This window comes from Furipterus horrens, unplaced genomic scaffold (genome assembly GCF_987537825.1).
Source record: "Furipterus horrens unplaced genomic scaffold, mFurHor1.1.pri manual_scaffold_6, whole genome shotgun sequence".
NCBI lineage: Eukaryota > Metazoa > Chordata > Mammalia > Chiroptera > Furipteridae > Furipterus > Furipterus horrens.
The window spans coordinates 155,091,808-155,112,911 of NW_028327176.1; the positions used below are offsets into that span (position 1 = coordinate 155,091,808).

The following is a 21,104-nucleotide window of genomic DNA, read 5'->3' on the forward strand; positions in this document are numbered from 1 at the left end:
GGAAATTTCTTCATATTGAATGAGGACCTATGATATAAGGTATGTTCCTGTTTTTTATTTCACACAAGTTTTAGATGAAGGTTATGCAAGGCAGTCTCTGTTTAGAATTAATTTCATTTGCTATCACTCAGGGCAAACATAGTTCAGGTCATGTTCAGGTAAACACTTCACATAAAGACAAACCATCTCTTACGCCAGCCTGTACTTCGAAGGCTGGTCAACCATCTTCCTAATGACTTATTATTAGTTCAGGGGTGAACCAGGTGAACAACTATGAATACTCAGCATGATCCATCACTAATCCCAGAAAAAAAACAGTTCAAAGCACATGCTCCAATGCAAAATAAGCCAACACCTCTAACTTTCTGTGCAAAAGGAAGCGCTGTTTATGCAATAATAATAAAAGCAATTGGATTTTTATTGAGCCCCTGCCTTAAGCAAGCACTGTGCTAAGTGCTTTTTTTTTATGTAATATTTTCCTTAATCCTCATAACAACCCTATGGGATATGGATATTATTTTCATTATTTTACAGAGGAAAAACTAAAATGTGCAGAGAAGTTATTTGTCCCTCGTTACAAGGCAGGTAAATATTAATGCTATGATTCAAAACCGGGCAATGAGACTCTGAATGCCACATTCTAAATCCCTCTACCCCATGGCTCCCTCTATTGCCAAACAGCAAGTAGGGGTAGGTAGCTCCCATCAGGCCCTGGTCACAGCTCTGGAAGCAAGTCGACTTACTGCTACTCTTCCATAATAAAATGATGATAAGTAGCAGATCGAGTCTGTTTCTGCCAGTAACACCTTTTAAAGGGAAACAGAGGTTGAACATTCCCTTCCTGAAACTTTTGGCGGCATCTAATACCATGATTCTACTTTTCTTCTTACTACTTCTCAGGCTTCTCTGCCTCCTCTGCTGCTTTCATATCGGTTCTGACCTGGGAAATCATATAATCTCTCACAGCTGTTAGTGGTTGTATTGCAGACATTTAGCTGCCTTCCAGCAACTGTCATGAATGTGGGATGGCTCCCTGGTCTTTCCCTGCAACACAGCCCTCACTCCGGCCTTCTACATCCCTGCAGGCACCTACCTCAAAGGGACCAAGTCAAAATGTTAATCCACATTATCTTATTCCCCAAGTTTCTGCCCAGCTTAAAGACTCTATCTCAATGAATGTCACTGCCCTCCTGAAACCCAGACAGTAAAGCTAGAGAGTCAGCGCTCCCCCTCAGTTCCTCTCTCTTCCTGACATCTCATTTCTGACTAAGCATGTGTCCTACCATATATACTCCCACTGCCACCCTCTTGTGGAGGGACCCCTCAGTTTCTCTCTCCTGGACTACAGCAGTAAGCTCATATGCTGCTTTCCCTGTCTCTAGCATCACATCCACCTTCCACAGTCATCAGAGTAGGCTTTTAAGATATAAATCTGAACTTATTATTCCTTTTAAAGTTCTTCCATTGGCTAGAGTTCAGATGCCTTGACAGAGTTCTCTGTGGCACCGATCCTCAAGGTATAAACACTTATCTGTAATTTCGTGACAGCACCATGCCAACTCCTATTTCTGTAATTGGCACAAACCATTAGCTCCAAGTGAAATGCCATTCTGTATACATATTACATATTTGCAAATTCAAATTTCAAGACCCAGCTCAGGCACCTCCTCCTCAATGTTCCCTGGTTTAAGCAAACAGAGTAGTTCACTTGGTCCTTCATATCCCACTCTACACCAACTTCTGCTACTGAATTCATTCCACAGTATTGCTCCTATATATTAACACGTACTGTATCTCTCCTAGTGGTGATTAGCCTTTCTTTGAATTTATTTATACAAGACATGAAGTCAGTAAACCATTTTCTCTTGGCCCTGGCCCTGGCTTCCAAAAGGTAGAACATCCTTCCCCATCCTACTGACTTAAGATGTGGCTATGTGACTTGCTTTGAAGTGGGGGCAAACACAGTATATGGCACATCTTAGAAGAGCTTTAAATAGTCTGAATAATTTGATCTTCTCCCAGTACCCCCCTCCCCATCTTCTGCTCTCTAGCATGAGAGTGCCGTACCTGGGACAGAAGCTGCTCTTATGACCTGAGTCCTAGAATGAAAGATTCATGAGATGAACTGAGGCCTGCTACCCCAGACAGGTCCCAGCTAAGCATAACCAACAAACAGCCATCAGGTGACATGAATAAACCACAGAGATTCACGGGCAAAAACTGGCTAATAGAAGACATTTTGAAGAAAACAGAATTACTTCTGAATAATATTTAAAAGATGTCAAAAGCTCCAATTCTGAAGTTAGCTATATCCATACCTAGTCGTGTTACCTAGGTTGCATAACGTACCCTATCTGGACTCCAGTTCCTTCAATTATGAAATGAGTTCTTTGACTAGATGATCTGAAAGTCTCTTCCAGTTCAAATTCTCTAGCTCTACTATTCTAGCAAGGAGCTTTACAGAAATAAATCCAGTCACCATAATATTCAAATGTCGCAGAGAAAAATTATGACTTCTACTTTATGAAAGAGAAAACTGAAACAGCAATTTAGACATTTAGATAAAAGCTGGAAATTCTGTGGACTCATCATCGTGACAAAGGCTCATCCATGGAAATGTGGCTGGTCATACAGGGAGTAATGTGCTTGACCCTTCTAATTCTGCTCTTCATTGGCCATTCCTCACACACTGACAGAAGTTCCATTAGTGCGCCTAATCCTCATTTTTGTAACCTAAATTACCACAACAAACAAAACAAAATGCTTAAGCTACCCCACAAATTTCAAAGAGAAAAGAAGAAAGCCACTGTCTTCTTCCTTCCATCACACAAAGCAATTATCATAGTTTCACGGTCTCTTCGTTATGCCAGGTCACCAAGCTAGGATCATGGAACAAACTCCCTGAAGGTTCATTATTGCTCAAGCTTAAATACTAATAACAACAGCAAATATTCATATTGCTTGCTTTGTTGGCAGTGTTCTAAGTTCTTTTCCACTTTTTACATCTTAACTCATCTAATCTAAACAATACCACCAAGAAGGAGATACTATTTTTAATCTCTATTTTGCAGAAGAGAACACTGCAATGCAAGTGGCCAAATGATTTACCCAAAGCCACACAGCTAATAAGAGGAAGAACACTAACTCAAGCAACCAGGCTGCAATTTATTATCTATTGTGAACTGCAATAACATTAATGGGAGAATCCAACTGAAGCTCAAATTCCAACCCACATACTCTTAGCATAAAGTCCTGCTTCTAGATTTCTTTCAAATTTTCAATGTAAGAAAGCAATCCTCACTTCTACTCCAACCCATTATTATTCTGTACAGGAAAATAAAATGTGTTCCTTTCTTTCGACTATTTGCTTACTTTTTAAACACCACAGTAACACACACCAAAAAAAATGGTATCTTTTCTATATGAGTGTATCTTTTTTATTTAGTTGGATTCTGCCCTCCACTGTCACCTCGAATGTACATTTCAGGAGGGCAGAGACTGTTTTGTTTGCCATTGTACCCCAGCCTCCTCAATACTAACTATACATTGTAGGCATTAAATAAATATTTGATGAATGAATGAATGAACAAAAATGAGTGAATGAATAAATCACAAGTTATTTAAGGTCTGGGTCATTATTTCGTTCAAGTCAGACATAAAAAATATAAAGAAAATTATGCTTACTAAAATTACATGAAAGTAGGGATATAATTTTTGTTTTTCTCTTTTTGCTTTTATATCTTTACCTCCTTCATATTTTACTTCTAGCAAAACACTTTTAAAAGCATCTTCAGGTGATAAGGAGATATCTCTGCACAGAGGGAATTTAAAGAAGTCCCTACCCTGCTGAAACAAATAGGAAAATAAATTTAGTCCCTGCCACTATAGGCTTTTAAGACAACAGACAACAAAATACTTTCTCAGATTGTACTTGTGCCAAAGTGTCTAATAACTTAACGCAAAGCATGTTTCTAAAGTGCATTAGAAATGACTTCATGATTGATACGATACTGATAGTTATAAAGTAGCTAATATGCATATATCATTTTAAATACATAGTTTTAAATTAGAGCTACTAATTTATTAAATTAAACTGTATTCATTTCATTCACTTTTTACATAATGAACACATTTTGTGTAACTATCACCACATAGAAACATATAGCTAAATCATTAAGAAAATTTTAAACTTGGTCAATTTTTTGACATTAATAAAGTAAAATTACTGCCAGTCAACTGTGTTTTCATTTGTAGAACAAGTTGCTAGTGATGCTTTAAAATTATAAACTTGTTTTCAACTAAAAATCAGATATTCTTCCCCTTTCTATAAATGAATGGGTCATGAAAACTGAAAACAAAACAAAGACCTCCTGTATTGTTTACATGGTGGCATGTTATTTCCTGATGTGCCACAGGAGATTGAAAGCCCTCCAGTGGCCAGAAGGTGTAGAGTGGGAAGCAGAAAGTGGAAGCCAGCAGGTGTTTTGGTTTTAGAATAAAGGTACACGTACCTAACATTCACCGTTATAAACAATGTCCCTGTTTGTACAAAACACCGTATGAAATACTCTAGATAGGCTTAATTTTACAGTATTTTTTTTCAATAAAACATTTTGCCACTTAGAGTAACAGAAAGAAATTGCTTAGAATGAGGCAGCCTTGAGGTGAAAACATGTATTTATTATTTCCCTGAAGTATAAACTGGACTAAATTGTGCAAGCCAGTGGAAAGGAAGAAGAATTGGAAGGCCTGTGGGTCACCGACTTTCATTTCCAGGGCAAATCCTGTTCAATGAAAAACTCAACCCCATGCCTTCTCAAATGTTCTTCCTTCTTCACTTTGCCTCCATCTGTCTTTCATTGCTCACATCTTTTTTTAAACCTTTCTTTTTTTTCCAGTTTGAAATTATTAAATTATAAGTTATCTGGGCTCAAGATCCTGAGAGACCTGGGCACAGATCACAGCTCTGTCACTGTCTTGCTATTCAGAAATATAACCCATATTGAATGTAATAATCACATCTATAGTATTTACAATGTTACCCTATTAGTTATTCAAGCATTAGTGGTAATGGATGGACAATTTACAGATCTCCATTTTATTTGTTAAAGGGTTCAAAAGTGCATCAGGAAATAATCCCTCATTTTTAATCTGTGGAGCATAATGTTCCTTTTCAAAGTAAAAAAGGTTTTTAAGAATAGACATTATCTGAGCAGAAAAGCACATTTCATGCACACTTTTTCATTTACTCTTACCCACTATTAGGTATAGAGTTGATGGTGGTCTCATTATCCTGTGATACCTTCCCTTATTAATCTCTTAAAGAAAATAATTGTTCTCTTATCTGGGTCCTTAAAGCACTTCGTATCTGGTGTTTTTATGCATAATAATCAAAGTTTAATATAGTGTGAACTACTTAGTTGTTGACATAATTTTGCCACATGATAAACACAACCAAAAGTTCTATGATGAGTGAGTGACTGAATGAATCAATGTAAAAATTAATGGTTAAAAAAACAGGTCAAAATAGTCCTCCCAATATTTTTGAAAATTGCTTTTCTATACAAAGACAAGGTGAGGCAAGAAAAAAAAAAATCAAAGAACTTTGAATCCTTTTAATCTACAAGCACAGATTTCTTTTTCTAACTCAGAAAAGTTTTCTTCTACTATATATATAACTGTAAATTGCACTTAATTATTCTAATAAATTTCAAAGAAATGTCCCCTGTTTGTGCATTATTAGCCCTCACAAATCTTCATCTATTTTTCTTTACTCCCCAAAGAGCATCTCAACTTTGCTCCTTATATCCCTGCAATAACAATTTTGTTGTTTGCTATCTCCCATATACTGCCTTTCATGTTGCTTTTATGCCTTATTTCAGATTTGTGTTTTCTTATATTTTATAATTTAAAATTAAATGCTTTCAATTTTTTTCTTCTGTTCCTTTTAGTGATGACGACTCAAAAGTATGAATTTTCCCTGCATCTACGGATTATTGTTTATCATCCTTTATACTATTTCTCTATACTATTATTTTTTCCTAAACAATGTTTTATAGGGGAAAAAATAGTTCTTTAATCAAGTAATTTAGGAAACTCTGGGTTAAAAAGTTAATTTTTTTTTTTTTACTTGTGAGACTTCAATGTGCTTTGTCAAGTCAGAATAAAGAGATTATAATATGAGGTGTCCTTCAAATGCATTTAATTTCTGAACTTTCTGTTCTATGAAATACTCCGGCTTATCAAAGACTTTATGCTATAGAATAGTGATTTTCAACTGATGTGCTGCAAGAATTTCTAAAACATGCAATATCTGACTGTTTATTCATGGTCACTGACTGCTTTTCCCTTAGATTGTTAAATGAAAAAATGACAACAGCCAACACAATAATCATTCAATGTGAATGAATCAAAATTGTACCTATTTTTTGTCAGATTGGCAAACAGTATCTGTTTTGGTGTGCAGCAGAATTTTAGTAGTTAGTTTATGTGTGCCATGAGATGAAAAACGTTGAAAAACCACTGTTCTAGAATATAAGTTGGGAAATTTTGTTATTGTATATTCAGAATTGCATGATTTTTCTTTTCTTTTCTTTTTTTTAAATTATACTCATCATTAAAAGAAAAGAAACTTTAAATGTGGGACTGACTTGCAATCCAGAGAAACATTTGATTCAATGTCAAGTAAAACAAACAAACAGGTAGCTTGCATTTAAGAGAGAGAAAAATAAAGAAGTGAAGCTTAGCATTTAGGAAAGAAACATGTACTGTCCTCCTCTCCAACCTCTTAGTTGGGTATATGCTTCCCTCTCAGCACACCAAATCTCTAAGCATGCTGCAATCAATGCTCATGGCTTTGCTGGAGGAAGGATGGACCATCTAATCTGCTCGTATGCCTGCTTACAGTAACAGACAGAATTTAGTCCTTTGTAATTGCTATGGACTGAATTATTGTTTTTCCTTCAAATGCATTTGTTGAAGCCCTAATCCCCAATGTGATGGTATTAGGTGGGTCTTTGGGCAGTAATTAGGTTTAGGAGAGGTCATCACTGTGAAATCCTCATAATATGATTAGTGCTCTTATAAGAAGAAGAAAAGACTGGATATCTACCTATCTATCTCCTTCCCTCCCTCCCTCTGTCCATCTCTGATAAAGCAAGAAATCAGCCTTCTGCAAACCAGGAACAGAGTCCTCACCTCCCTTGGTACCTTGATCTTGGACTTCCCAGCCTCCAGAATGGTGGGAAATAAATATTTGCTGTTTTAAGCCACCCAGTCTATGGTATTATGTTATAGCATCCCAAACTGACAAAGACAATAACACCATTATTGTTTAACCAGAAGAATGTGTGAAAACACAGCACTAGAGAGCAGAGTTCCTGTTTTCTTCTGTCTGTAAGGTTAACTTCAACCAGTTTGCAACACACTATCATGCCCTGTCACCTTCCACCCTTATAACATTTACTGTGCTTCAAGGTGCTGTCCCACTGGATGTAGAAAAGAACAGGATTACTCAGGGATGCCTAGGGAAGACCCAAATCACAGAGTTGGTTCCACATAGGAGGGCTGCGGCTGTCTGATTTCCTGGTACTGTAGCTGCACATCCTGCCTCCATAAGGCAGGGGCATGCCAGTGCAAGCATCCTCCCACCTTCTTCATGACTAGCCCTGATCTGGTGTGAACGTCAAAGACTGCTCGGCCACTTATTCAGTTCACCTACATTTGCCCTAAAGTTAGGAGAAAATTTACCCAGTCTAAAAAAAAAAAAAAAATTGATTGATAGTTTAGAAGGCTACTCTGCTCCTATATTGCTTCCATATGTTCTTGAATAGAAAGTAGGGGGATGCTAACTCAAATGATTATTAGCTAATACTGTCTTCATCTAGAAGTACAACATGGGAGAAAATGTAAATGAAGAATCAATTTAATTTGGCAGCTAATAAAAATGGAAAAAATAGCAATGCAATATTCCATGAATTACAAAAAGGTAGCAATTTTTACTGACCTCCACATGACTTATCAACATCCCATTTATTTATTTTATACCTAGAATTGCTTATTATAAAGTTACATTCAAAGGGCAATATTTTTTTATTTTTGCTGTGCTTTCCGCAAATAGCCCAACATACTCATGCAAAAAAAAAATTTTTTTTAAGTAAAATAAGGTAAGCAAAGCCAAAACAGAAAACGTAAATGAATCTCTTTGTGGTGTTTATAAACAAGTCAAAGAAGAAAAAAAATCAGACTGAAAACCTCCTAAAAAATACTATGGCCTCTAGAAAGGCTAGTCATGGATTTTCAATAAGAGAGATGATTTCTCCATGAGGCAGCACCCTAAAGAAAAAGGTTTCTTGTTTGTGCATCTGTGTGTGCAGACACAAACACAGATATATGTACTATATAATAAAATGTTAATTTAACTTTATAGAGTATTTAAAACATATGAAATATAATTTATCAATAGTATTGTTAAGAAAAGGCAGAATATAACATAATTCATGAAATAGCCACTTGCTATTATAGGGAAAGATATTCGTAATTAAGCTGAACACAACTAAATTATGACTTTAATTAAAAGGCATTTTTGTAAGATGGCACCAACATGTTTAGAATTTAATACATTTTATATTAGATATTAGGGTTATTAACATAAAAAGTTCTTTGCAGCATGTGCACTTTTTATAAAGCAAAACATTTTTAACCAATATAAAAATGCTCCCAGAATCCACAGAAGCTTCACTGCATAAATTCATAAAGCAATTATTTCCAGCCACTTAATACTTACGCCTACTTGGAATATATAATCATATTCATATTCATGGTGAATAGTAATAGAGTTATTGACACACTCTTCTGGCCACTATGTCCACGTTAATTTTAAATAAAGGATGAATGAATTGTCCAGAGCACTTATAATAAAACAAACAGCCTTTTGCCATTGGGCCACTCTCAGATTAGAATGCGTCAACAGATCTAAAAGTCTGGGAGCAATAATGCTATCTCAGTGGTTGGTGGGAAGTGACCTTGAGTCTGAACCCAATGTCAGGCAGAGAGAAGATAGCTACACTACAAGTGACATCCTATTCCAATTTTGCCTGCTCTACAGAAGTTTTATTACCTGAACACAACTAACCTTTCAAGGTGAGAAACTGTCTCTCTCAAACAGGTCTGAAACACAGCAAATAGGAGAATTATATGGTCTGGACTTCAGAAGTTTAAGAAAGTGATGATGGCCTTACCTTTGTTCCTAATAGGATACAGGATAAAGAGGAGTGTGTTTGAGCATCTGCTATCGTTATAAGCTATACTGGAAACTAGGGAAATAGGGAAGAAGCATGAAACAGAAGGAATGAAAATAATCTTTTTTTGCTCAAGAAGTTAAAACCTAGTTTGAGAAGTAAATTTTTGCCGATGTTGAGTTACTCATAAATATAAATGAATCTTTGAATATGTAAGTTCAACATGAAGGATGCACACAAGGTCAACATGAAAAGGTATACATCTCCCTGATGAAGCTACTGTTGTTCTCATTACTTCTTTAATTGCTTTCAGAAATAATTTATAAGACAGGCAGAAATGCTTACAAAGTAACAAAGTACATGGTATCACTCAGGTTAATCATTCAGATTATTCAGAAAGTTGCTACAGATAATTCTAGCCATTTTCAAGTATCCTTAATGAACACATAATTGTCCCAGCTAAGGGCCTTTAAATACAGTGATATCTTTTCTATAAAGATACTTCTACCATGTGTACCATACTTAGAGCACTGGCAACCTATTACTGTGAAGAATAAAACATGTATTTGGTTCTAAAAATTCCAGCATACTTATCTAAAAATTAAATTATGTCACTACAGAGGCATATTTCATATCCTCAAGAAGGAACTTCATAGCAATCACATAGTATTATAAAAGTCCTACATATTCCATGAGACCTTCATGTTCATTGTAATGGAAATTTATCATAGTAAATACTCTGCTCAAAACCAGCAGAAACAAGTCAAAAACACGATAGCGGCTACTTGTATGCTCACCTGCAATTGTTTCAAACACCTCTGAGCTTATTTCCTCTGCTCCTCTCTCCCCTCTTCCTGTGCATCATCTCTTCCTGTATAACTTGTCTTGCTAAAGGCACCACTCTGCCCCAATCACTCAAGTCAGAGATCTGAGGGTCAGTCTAGATTCTGCATTCCCCTTATTTTGCCCCATTTATGACAAGCCACCAATTCCTGTCAGTTCATACCTTCTAAGTATTCCTAACCTCCATTCTCTACTCTCTCTTTGCCATCCCTCCTCCCTGGGTCAGGCCATCATCTGTGGAAATGAGCAGAAATGTCTCACAATGAACCCTGGGAGCTTTTCTGGGGCCCAGTGGGCCTGTCCTACCATCACCTTCTATGCCCCACAAGACGGGCTGCACCTGATGTCAACTTCCCGCAGGTCCCATGGTTTCCTCTCCCACGAAGGAGGAGCTGAGTGTTCCCATAGTGCCCAAAGCCCATTGGTGCTGAGATTTCCAAACAATCCTGCAATCAACTGGTATCCAAACTCATGCTACTTAGCAACAAAGCAAACACTTTCATTCCTAGTCCTAGGGCTATCCCCACACTTGCCTCATAAAAAAAGGAGAGCAACAGAGGGGCCTGTGACTTCTGGGGACATCCTGTGTGGGAGCCCAGCCCTAGGGCAGCCTGGGGAGCTTGGGTTTTATTGCCCTTCTGTGCAGAATGCTGACCAACTCCGCTTTTCACACTTGTGATTTCACACAGCAGCAAGTGATGCCACTGCCTTCATCTCTCTCACTCCTCCTCAGACTGTTATCTGTAAACCTCTCGCCAGGCTAGCAGTGGTCAGACCAGGTCACTTTCAGCCTAAGACTTCCCTCTGCTAAGGGCTAATTCCTCAGCATGATGTGCAAGGCCCAGAACAGTTTACACACACACACACACACACACACACACACACACACTATCCTCCACCCTTCGCTCCACCAAACACCAGAAACAATCACAATGCTGTGCACTTGCCTTGCCACAACTTATCTTCCCACACTGCTATCTTGTAACACAAACTGGTACAGAATCCAAATGCTCTGTCCTCCGTGAAACCTTCCTGACTCCCTCTAGTGGACTTGGACCCTGCACTCTCTTACCTTACAGCAAGACAGCTGTGTTATAATATAATCATCCTGCAGACTGAGTTCAGGGCCTGGGAATTGTCATCTTTGCTGCCCTTCACCTAGCAAAGGCCTGGCACATAGTAGGCACCTTGGATGTTTGTCAAAGAAATAAACAAATATAGAAATAAATGATCTTCACTCCTAGATGCATTACCCGGAATACTGCTGACGAGTTTTTTTGCCTCATGTCCTTAATGTAGTGATTTTTCAACTATAGTCAATCTATTATCATTTGCTTTTGAGAAGGTTTCACTGACGATGAATCTGCAGAGTTGCCTAAAGTAAACGTATAATGTGCAATGTGGAATCTCTTCTAAAAAACTCACCTGCAGCTCAGTTTTAGTCCTCAAAGTGCATTTTCCTTAAAGTATACTTTAAACAGTAATACAAATGCTTATAGCATGCCAAGCATTAAATTAATATTAATATAAAAGCAGTAATAATTTCCCTTAAACTAATTGACTGAAATCAAGAAAGAGACAAATCATTTCACATGCAGTGAAATTTTATATTTTTCATCAGAAAAACAATTCACCACCAATGACAAATAACAGTAGAGCCACTAAAACTACCTGTCATGCATCTAATGAAGACAGATTCTCTGGCTGCCACATATAATATATGTGATATCCAAAAGCACTGCTGTAATTCACAGCTAATTAGTGTCTTGCCGTTATGAGCGGTGTCGTGGCCCTAACTCTCTTCTGAGATCTACTCAGACCTCACAAGAGCCCACAGCCACACAAGGACCACAACAAGCCAATTAGCACCCACCCCAGCTTTGGGTTGCTGCTTCTGGAGTGCCCCCTCCCAGCCCCAGTAAATCATAAGCTTGTTTCTGACAGCTGCAAGCCTTGGCCACCCAGGGAACAAAGACAGTACTTCTAAGGAAACTCATGTGGGAAAGAGAAAGGGAAAAGAGATATTGTTTGCCTTTCTTGAGCAGCACAGCAGTCAGCAAAGCTAAAGACCATCAATCAATTCTGACTGATTAAGGAGACAATGGCATGAAGAAGTAAATCCATCAGTGGTCTATCTGAAGATCCTCAGTGGTAATCAACAGTCAGCAACTGGGTTGTTTGTTTGTTTGTTTTAATGTAGATATACTACAGACCATTTTCTTTCCATTTTTCTCCTGTATAGCCCTCCTTCTGGTTAATAAGGGTTTTCCTTTCAGCAGAACATAATACTCTGCATTTACTTTGTCCCCCAGTGAATACACAGCAATCAGATAATTTGTTTGAAAGACTCTAAATTGTGTGACTTATTGAAAAAGAATCTATAATGATATGCTGATCTCCAAGTAGGGCCTACAAAGCCTACTAAATCCATAAGCAAGCACTGGAGTATTCCCAGCACATAACAGCCAATATCCTTGTAATTTTGCTCTAAAGCTTACAAAGCTGTTTTGTCCCATAGCATTCTACTTAGAGAGTTTTCAGAATGGTGAACTGTAGCTTGGGTATTACTCAAAGATATGACTCAGCCAATTCTACTTTTAGTTTGTTTTCCTCATGAAAATATTATTACTCTTCTACACTTTAATGTTAATCTAAAACATGTAATCTAGCTTTTGGCTAGATAATGACTACGTAATTTGGCATGTAAATATTGGCAAAGGCAAATAAACAAACATGGTTGCATTTAACCTCTACAAGGAATTCTCTTACAGGTCTTCTTATCATTAGATATAGAAATTTCAAAACAATTTGTATTTGTATCTCTAAATATAGTGTTCTAATGGAAATCTTTACCTCTTCAAACATTTATTTACAAGGATGTGCATTGCATCATATTTTATAACAGCAAAATAACTGAATATGTATAAAATATAAAACAAGTTAAATAAATGATGACACACGCATACCATGGAAGGTAATGTGGCTTCTAAATATGATGATATAAAAATATTAAATAATGTGAAAAATATTCACAGGGTACTGAGATACAAGAAAAATGAAGCCTAGATCCATATTACATACACAAACCAAAAAAGGGGATTATCTTCCGGAGGGTGGGCCCTTGTAGTAGAGGCTTCCCCCACTAGATGAGTGTTCTAGGAACCCCTCTGTATCAGTGCACCAGCTGGCGTTGTTGTGAGAGACTGTGTTCTGCTTCGGTGAATTTTTTTTTTAAGACTCCTTCAACACATTTGCCTGTTTCATGCAGGTGATTTACAAGTGCACCTGCCCACACCACACTGAGTGTTCAACAATTTTTGACTAAAACTGGCATGATCCCCATGTCTCATCCTCCCTATTCACTTGATCTCTCCCAGAGCAACTTTTTTTGTTTCCTGGATGAAAGAAGGTCCTCAAACAGAAACATTTTGCCCATGTGGAAGAGGTAAAACAAAAAAAGGGTAGAAAACGTTTCAATGGGTGTATTGCATCAAATGGAGAGGACTTTGAAGGTGACTAAAGTTTTACAACATAAGAATAAATACATGGCTTTTTATAAATAAATTTCATGTTTTTGGGGTCCCCCCTTACTTGTATTCATGTACACATATATTTATATTTTTTTTGTTTATAATATTATCTCAATTTTGTTTTCTCTGTGTGTGTTTTTCTGGGTGTGTATGTGTGTTTAAATTAATATACTTAAAGATTAAGGATAGAAAAAAGCTTGCCAGAAAGGTATTTTAGTATTAAAAATGTACTTTCAGAAGGTTATATTGTGAATTATTCTTCTTTGAGGTTTATGTTTCTATAAAAAGGTTTATACTACTTTCATAGTTAAGAAAAAAGCTACTATACATAATAAAATATTTACTTACATCACCTGGGTGTATACAGGTGTGGACCGATGTGAAGGCCCAGCTTGTTTGGGCATCAGTTCTGAGTACCTAATGCCCATCACATATATCACTCATTAAAAATTTTATCACCCTGTGTATAACCAAAATTAGGTCACATCAAAATTGGAAATGTTTCAAGAATAAAAATTACAACAGTATTTTTTAACTAACTAGGAATGGAGCTGAATCCACAAGATTCTGTAATACCTATTGACTCAGTGTCAGAACAGGCAGAAACTGAAGGACAATACCTCGATACCACTTCCCTTAATTCACTTCAGCTCCAATCCACCTGCTCTAATTTGGGACCATCAGGTATGGTAAGAAGATGGGTGCCAAACACACCATCTGGCTTTGGTTCACATCAGATCAAAGTTCCCAGTACATGTGGGCTCAGGACCAGCTTCCTTATTATGAGTGCACACTGTCCTGGCTTCCAGCTCAGGGAGCCAGGCAGACACACCAAGGGGCAGGGCCATTGTGTTTAATAAACTTGTTGCAGGGCAACAGGGAGAAAGGAAAGCAAAATCTCTTCTCCAAAAGGCTTACATCTAGTTGGTGAAACAAAATACTTGCTTTAAAGGGGATAATAACACAAATGATTAGAGAATGCAGGGCTCAGAGAAAGGTAAGGAAAGTCTCACATGAGAGGTGGACTGGAGGAGTCTTTAAGGGAGGACATTCTGCAGCATCGGAACATACACCAGGAAGCACAGATTCTTGAAACCAGAGACACACGTGTACCTGTCACTCTTAAAGAAAATTATCAGGTCTTCTGTGCTTCTTTCCTAGAGCACTGTAAATTAAACATGTACTTGACTCTTCACTGAAAAACTACATTTGACAAAATGTTGCCTGTCTTGGTGTTAATTAAATGCATTTGCATTCAGCATTTCAATTCATTTTCTATTTACCCAGCAAAGACAAATGAAATGCAAAAAAAAAAAGTGTATTATTGCAAGATCAATTTTGACAACAGTATAGTTTTTGCTTCTTCCTTATTATTTCCCTTGAAGGATAGGATCCTTGATAATGCAAGTGCGGAAACACAGCTAGATCCATATGTTTTTTAATTTTAAATCTAAGGTGCATGTTATTTAAAATTGTTTATAGAGATTTCTAGCCATAGACAGAAATCTCTTGCTCATTTATATTACTCTGGAGTAGCTCAACAGATATAATTTTGGTACTGTTGTAAAAATAAGAAAAAAGGCAAATTTAAAATTAAAATGTCCACATTCACTCAGTAGGTTCATGACTATAGAAATCAAACCCATAATTAAAACATACAAAACAGTGCCCATACCTGAAAGCGCGAAATCTCCTTTCTGGCTTTCACTTTCTCTGATAAGAAAGGCTCCCGTCTTATTTTCTGAATATAATAGTTGTTTTTCTGCATCTGCTCTCCTGATTGCTCCAAAGAACCACCTAAAAAGAGAGAGATGTAAACTCTAATTAACCAAATGACGCTCATTTTTTAAGAAGCAGGAAGCATGGCAAGAAAGTATTAACTATAACATCAGAAATGTTTTATATTCTTTAGTGAAACCACTCTAGGTATAAATGCTTTTGATACTTAAGATGATTTTTCAGAATATTTGAAACCCCCACAGAGGAGTCTTTAAAAACCTTACAGACCAGGAATTTGGCTGCTTGCTGGCTCCCACATTCTCCTCACACCTGCATTGCCTCTGAGAGATCCTATGCCCTTCTAGCAAATCAAAAGTTTCTGGGTGGGTCTGCCACATAAACCTACCGCATTTCATTACTCTAAAATTACTCACCATCACCATCCAACTGTCCTCTGCCTCGCCTAACACCTCCTACGCATTAGGATGCAAGCATTCCAATCAAAGGATTCACATATTTCACTTTAAAGTATGAACAATTAAAAATGTAGTACTCTGGACATTAATTCCCTTATTTCTCCACCCCATCATAATATGAGATGATTTTGCATATATAGGGAGAACTTATTAACATAAAGGAAACTTTCATCCATGGAGAGATTATGTGAAAAAGCTACTTCAGCCAGGGAGTATCTCTTAGCGCCACCTCTACTTCTTATCCTTACCTTCCTATCCTTTCAGGTAATAAGTAAGCATTCCAGCAATGTGAGTCAGATACTGAACATGCAGGTTTCAGAATGGGATTAACCAATACCAACAAGTGATTATGAATTTTAATGTCAGAGCCAGTCTAAAATGTTTCATGTCAGGAGGCATCAATGTGATAAATAAAGGGAAGCTGGGAAAGTCCCCTTTCACTAATGACCCCTCACTACAGGGTCATGAAGTTCATCTTTATCAGTAAAGATTTTAGGTAAAACATTGACCTTTCATCTTTAAAAATGTAAACTTCAAAAAAAGAAATGCTGACTTGAAGGAAGAAATACAAGCCAGGTGAAAAATTGCAGGCTGGAAGAGGAAATATAGGCCATCAAAAATGGTTCCAATTTGTTTGACAGGTCATGAGTATTGAGAAATATGAGTGATATAGTTGGAAGGAGGGAAAAGGAATTAAAAATAAAAAAGAAACATTAAATATAAATAGCACCATCTAACAAATACACAGTGTTTGTTTACTATTTCCTCAATTATCAAACTGCAAATTACATATTAACTATATATTAGTGAGGACATGCCTGGTTATGTTGGAGCAGTAACTCTGAAAATCTCAGTGGTTTAAGACAACCAAGATTTGTTTTACACTCAACTACATTAAAGGTCATGTGGGGCTTGGCTCCATATCCACCTCTATGTTTACAGAGAATTTCCACTTCCGTACACCATGCAATGCAGGGTAGGAAAATGTGGCAAATCACAGGCTGGCTCCTGGAGCTTCTATTCAAAGCTTCCATTCAGGAATAAATTCACTGACAAGTAAGTCCTATCTATGGCCATGCTTAAATGCAAAGGAATCAAGAGTGCAATCCCACTATTTTCTAAGTCAGATAACTAGAAACAGCTGGTAGACTACACTAATAACTACTACATTAGTTAACACCAGGGGCCAAATTTATGCTCATGGACTACTGTTTGTCCAAATGAATTATGAAAATCCTGGAAGTATTCCAAGAATGATTGTGTAAGGAATTCATGGAAAAATTAAAATGCATGTTTTCTACCACTGCTAAATAAGTCAACAAAATATTAGAACATATAAAAACCTCAAACAGACCCAAACATAAAAATTAGTTATGAAAGGATTAATTTTTCAATAAATGATGTTGGTACTATTAATAATCCATAAATTCATGCTGTCTACAGTATACACAATAATTCTACATAGATTAAAGACCTAATGGAAAATGCAAACTTTAAAACTCTGAGGATATTGGATTAAGAAAGTTTTCTTAGAAAAGACAAAAAGAAAAAGACATACAAATTTTAAGGGAAAAGACTAATAATATTTATTACACCACAATTAAAAACTTCTGCAACAACATTATCATGAAATAAAATTAAAATACAAGCTACAGACCTGGAGAAAATATTTTCAAAGTATATAATCAAAAATAAGATTAGTGTTCAGATTATATAAAGACCTATAATTAATAAGAAACAGACAACACAGTGTAAGAATCGGCATAGGACATAATTGGACAGTTCACAGGAAAGGAAGACCCAATAATTAATTTTTTAAAAAAGAAAAAAAGCACAGCTTCTCTCTGTGTTGATAGTTAGGCGTATCTGGTATATTAAGTACAGAAGCAATGAAATACAATTTTACACTCTTCAGTCTGACAAAATTAAAAACTTATATTCTGAAAATCAAAAATCTCAATCTGTTATTAGGAAAAATGTGAAAGAAGAATCTTAATACAATAGCAATGACAATATTAATTAGGTATAAGTAATTCAGAGAGCAATTTGTAAATTCCTAGTAAAAGTAAATATTTGTATACTATTCAATTTCATTTCTAGACTGTATGTTAAAGGATATATGCTACAAGAATATTCACTGAAGAATTGTAGAGTTAAAAAATTGAAAATGACCAAAATGTCCATAATAGGAAAACAGATAAAGTTATATATAGATAAAATGGAATACTATACAGAAGTAAAAAATAAATTATTGAAAGGCAAAAGGATGTTGAATGGTATATATAATGCCATTTATGTCAAGTTTATGCAAACATAAAAATACTACATATTTTTGTGGATGCATGCATGCTTGATGAGAGGTAAGTGAATAGTTAAAATAGTCAGGCATTTTTTAGACTTCATTTCCAGAAAAGGCAAGATTTCTTTATGCAAATATTTCAAGCAAAGAAGCAACAGGGATCAAATATATTGATCAACTTCATGCATCTTCTTGATTCCAAGTACATTGAGTATGCATAAACATTAAGATGTTTGTTCAAAGTGTAAATATATAAAACTTTACAAGAATTACAATTTATCTAGCAGAAGTATGATTGTATCTTCTATAGCTCATTATTCTCAAGAATAAATACTGCATTAGATAAGTTTTATGTACATATATTACATTTGTATTTTGGATAATCAAGTCTACAAATGATGTATTTTCTCTACCCAATTTATGTGTAAGCAAGCAACTTTTGTAAATCAAATGATTAAAGATATAGTAATTTTACTCTTGACAAAGTGGAACTATATAATATTTTAAGATCCTTTCTGACTCACCAATTCTGTATTCTTGTATAACAGATTGACACAATGACATTACAAGGCAAATCATACCAGTATTGAATCCATATGGCAACAAAATGGATGTAACTATTTGGCTGGATGCATCAGCTCACTCAACACCTAGAATTTCTGATGAGCTCCCATCAGAAAATGAACATAAATAAAAACTTGTTTTCTATCTGGATGTAGTGGTAGTATAATGCCATCCTTCATATTCAAAGATGACACAATTGCCATGGGTTGCAATCACTAGAGCATGTACTGTTCTAGGGACTAACAGGCAAACAATAGCTCATTCTACCCTCTGTACAAGTGAAAACTGTTCCTTAATCTGTGGTTTGAGCTTCTGGCAGAACTGTCATTCTCTTCACTTTGTCCCCATCCTGGAAGGGTGTGCACATCCCAGGTCTGGTTGTCCACCACAGCCATTTCCAACACTCTTGGTTCTTGTGGGCAGTAAACAGTGAGTGCCGAGATGAGGTCGGGATGTCCTAGGAGGTTTAAAGTGTTAACTCCTAGACCAGGCACATCAACATCACATGGAGACTTGTGAGCTCTGAGGATGGTGCCCTGCAACCTTGGTTTTCATAAATCCCCAGGTGAATCTGATGTACTGTACATTAAGGTTTGAGAACTACTGATGTGCAGAAATAGTCAAGAAGTTAGAAATTTACACAAGGCCGTTGAGAATAAGTTACAGTTTGGCACTTACATGTAAAAAATTATCCAGTAAAATGATACTATACACACTCACATACACACACATTATTGATATTTAACAAAAATAATCATTATTGCTATGCCATACCTCCCATGAAAGAGATTTTGGTTAAGAACCAAAAAGGAGTGGAGACCCATAACAATTTACAACCTTAGAGAAATGCTTATATTAGATTAAAACAGAGAAAGGAGTATGTGACTGAAGTCCAAGATTTGGTTTATTTTGCAAACAGTCATCTATCATCTTTTGCATGTAAATTCTGTAGCACCGACACAGAAAGATCTACAAGACACACTGTTCAATGAAAAGGATAAACTGCAGAGTAGTAGGAATATCTTCATTTACTTCTATTTTAAAAACCAACAAACTAAAAATTATATATGCTTATTTCTATTTCTCCGGAGCTTAGTGAGAGAAGATGAAATGATGACAAAGGACTTTTACTTTGCATTTTTTGTAATTTATATATTTACAATAAGATGTAGTTTTAAAACATGTTACAAGTCATTTAAAGATAAAAAAATTAAAGAAGTCAGGAATACGTTACAAAAATCTCCATTTTAAAGATCTGTACTAGAACTTCAGCAGTTAGGATTGAGAGATACAAGGACAATCTCAAAGGATATGAGACACATGATTATGGATGAGCAGTGAAATAGTTCAAAGGTCAATCACAACACCGGGGCGTCGAATCTGAATGACTGAATGGCAATATATCCAGCAACACATTAGTAGTAAGAGTATAATAATGGTTACAAATTACCTATGACATCTTATTGGGGAAGATATTTAACCTCCCAATGCCAGTATGTCCTCATTTGTTAGTAGGAATAATAATTACCCTGTAGGCATGTTTTGAGGTTAAAAAATAAAATATGTAATGTGCTTAATGCTTAATAAATAGCACCTATTTGAAGAGAATTAATTTAAAGGAGAAATTATATATTTGGCTTTCAACATGTTGTATTTGAGGTCATGGTGGAACACAAGTGAATAGATATGCACATGATCTCACTTCCCTGTGTTTATATTGACATTTTCCTCCCAAGTGACCTGCCGTTCTTGACTAGGACATGTTACCACCAGGTGGCAGTAGGCCATTTTATTAATCCAAAAAGGCTAACTAAAGCTATAACATGATTAACTTTGTTTTACAAAAAAGACAAAATAAGTCTTTTTAAAAACAGTAGAATTTATACAGTGCTACCTAGTATCAACATTTTAAAAATACAGATATGGGTCAAAATTTAGAGAAATCAACATAATTTCAGGCCCTCTACTATCTGACATCAACCATTTCTTCAACATTATATTCCCTGCATCAATTCTGCTCCAGCGGAAAATCTCTACTCTTACCACTATTTGCAGTGACACTATTTAAACTCGCCTACCCAGAATGCTTACACTACTGGGTGACCACCCTTCTGTTTTGGCATGTAGTGTACAAAAACTAGTGCTGCATTTAAAAATATTTTTTTATTTTTAAACTATTCCGTGTGTGTGCTTGAAGCTGCAGCCCTCCCAGCACAAAGACTGAGTCTGCTACAGGCCACATAACCTTTGGGAGCAGTTAAATAAATACTCATTGATGAAACACTTAATACATTGTACCTCGATGTGGGCATTTCATCGTCTTTTGGTTTCTACCAAATGTTGAATGTTAGGATAGATAATGCCTATGTGTTCACATGCTTGCCACCACAACTTGGCGTTGAAAGTGCTTAAGGGAGAAGCCTTATCTGCTCCT

General features: G+C 36.2%; 1 protein-coding gene across 1 annotated transcript in view; it reads right to left on the bottom strand.

The window, feature by feature from the left end:
• The window catches only part of FRK (fyn related Src family tyrosine kinase), a 100,669-nt gene that overhangs the window by 30,220 nt on the left and 49,345 nt on the right, over positions 1-21,104 (bottom strand). The window contains exon 2 of the mRNA XM_090279774.1: positions 15,288-15,409. Within this exon, the coding sequence (XP_090135900.1) occupies positions 15,288-15,409 (122 nt within the window). The remainder of the gene's footprint in view (positions 1-15,287; positions 15,410-21,104) is intronic.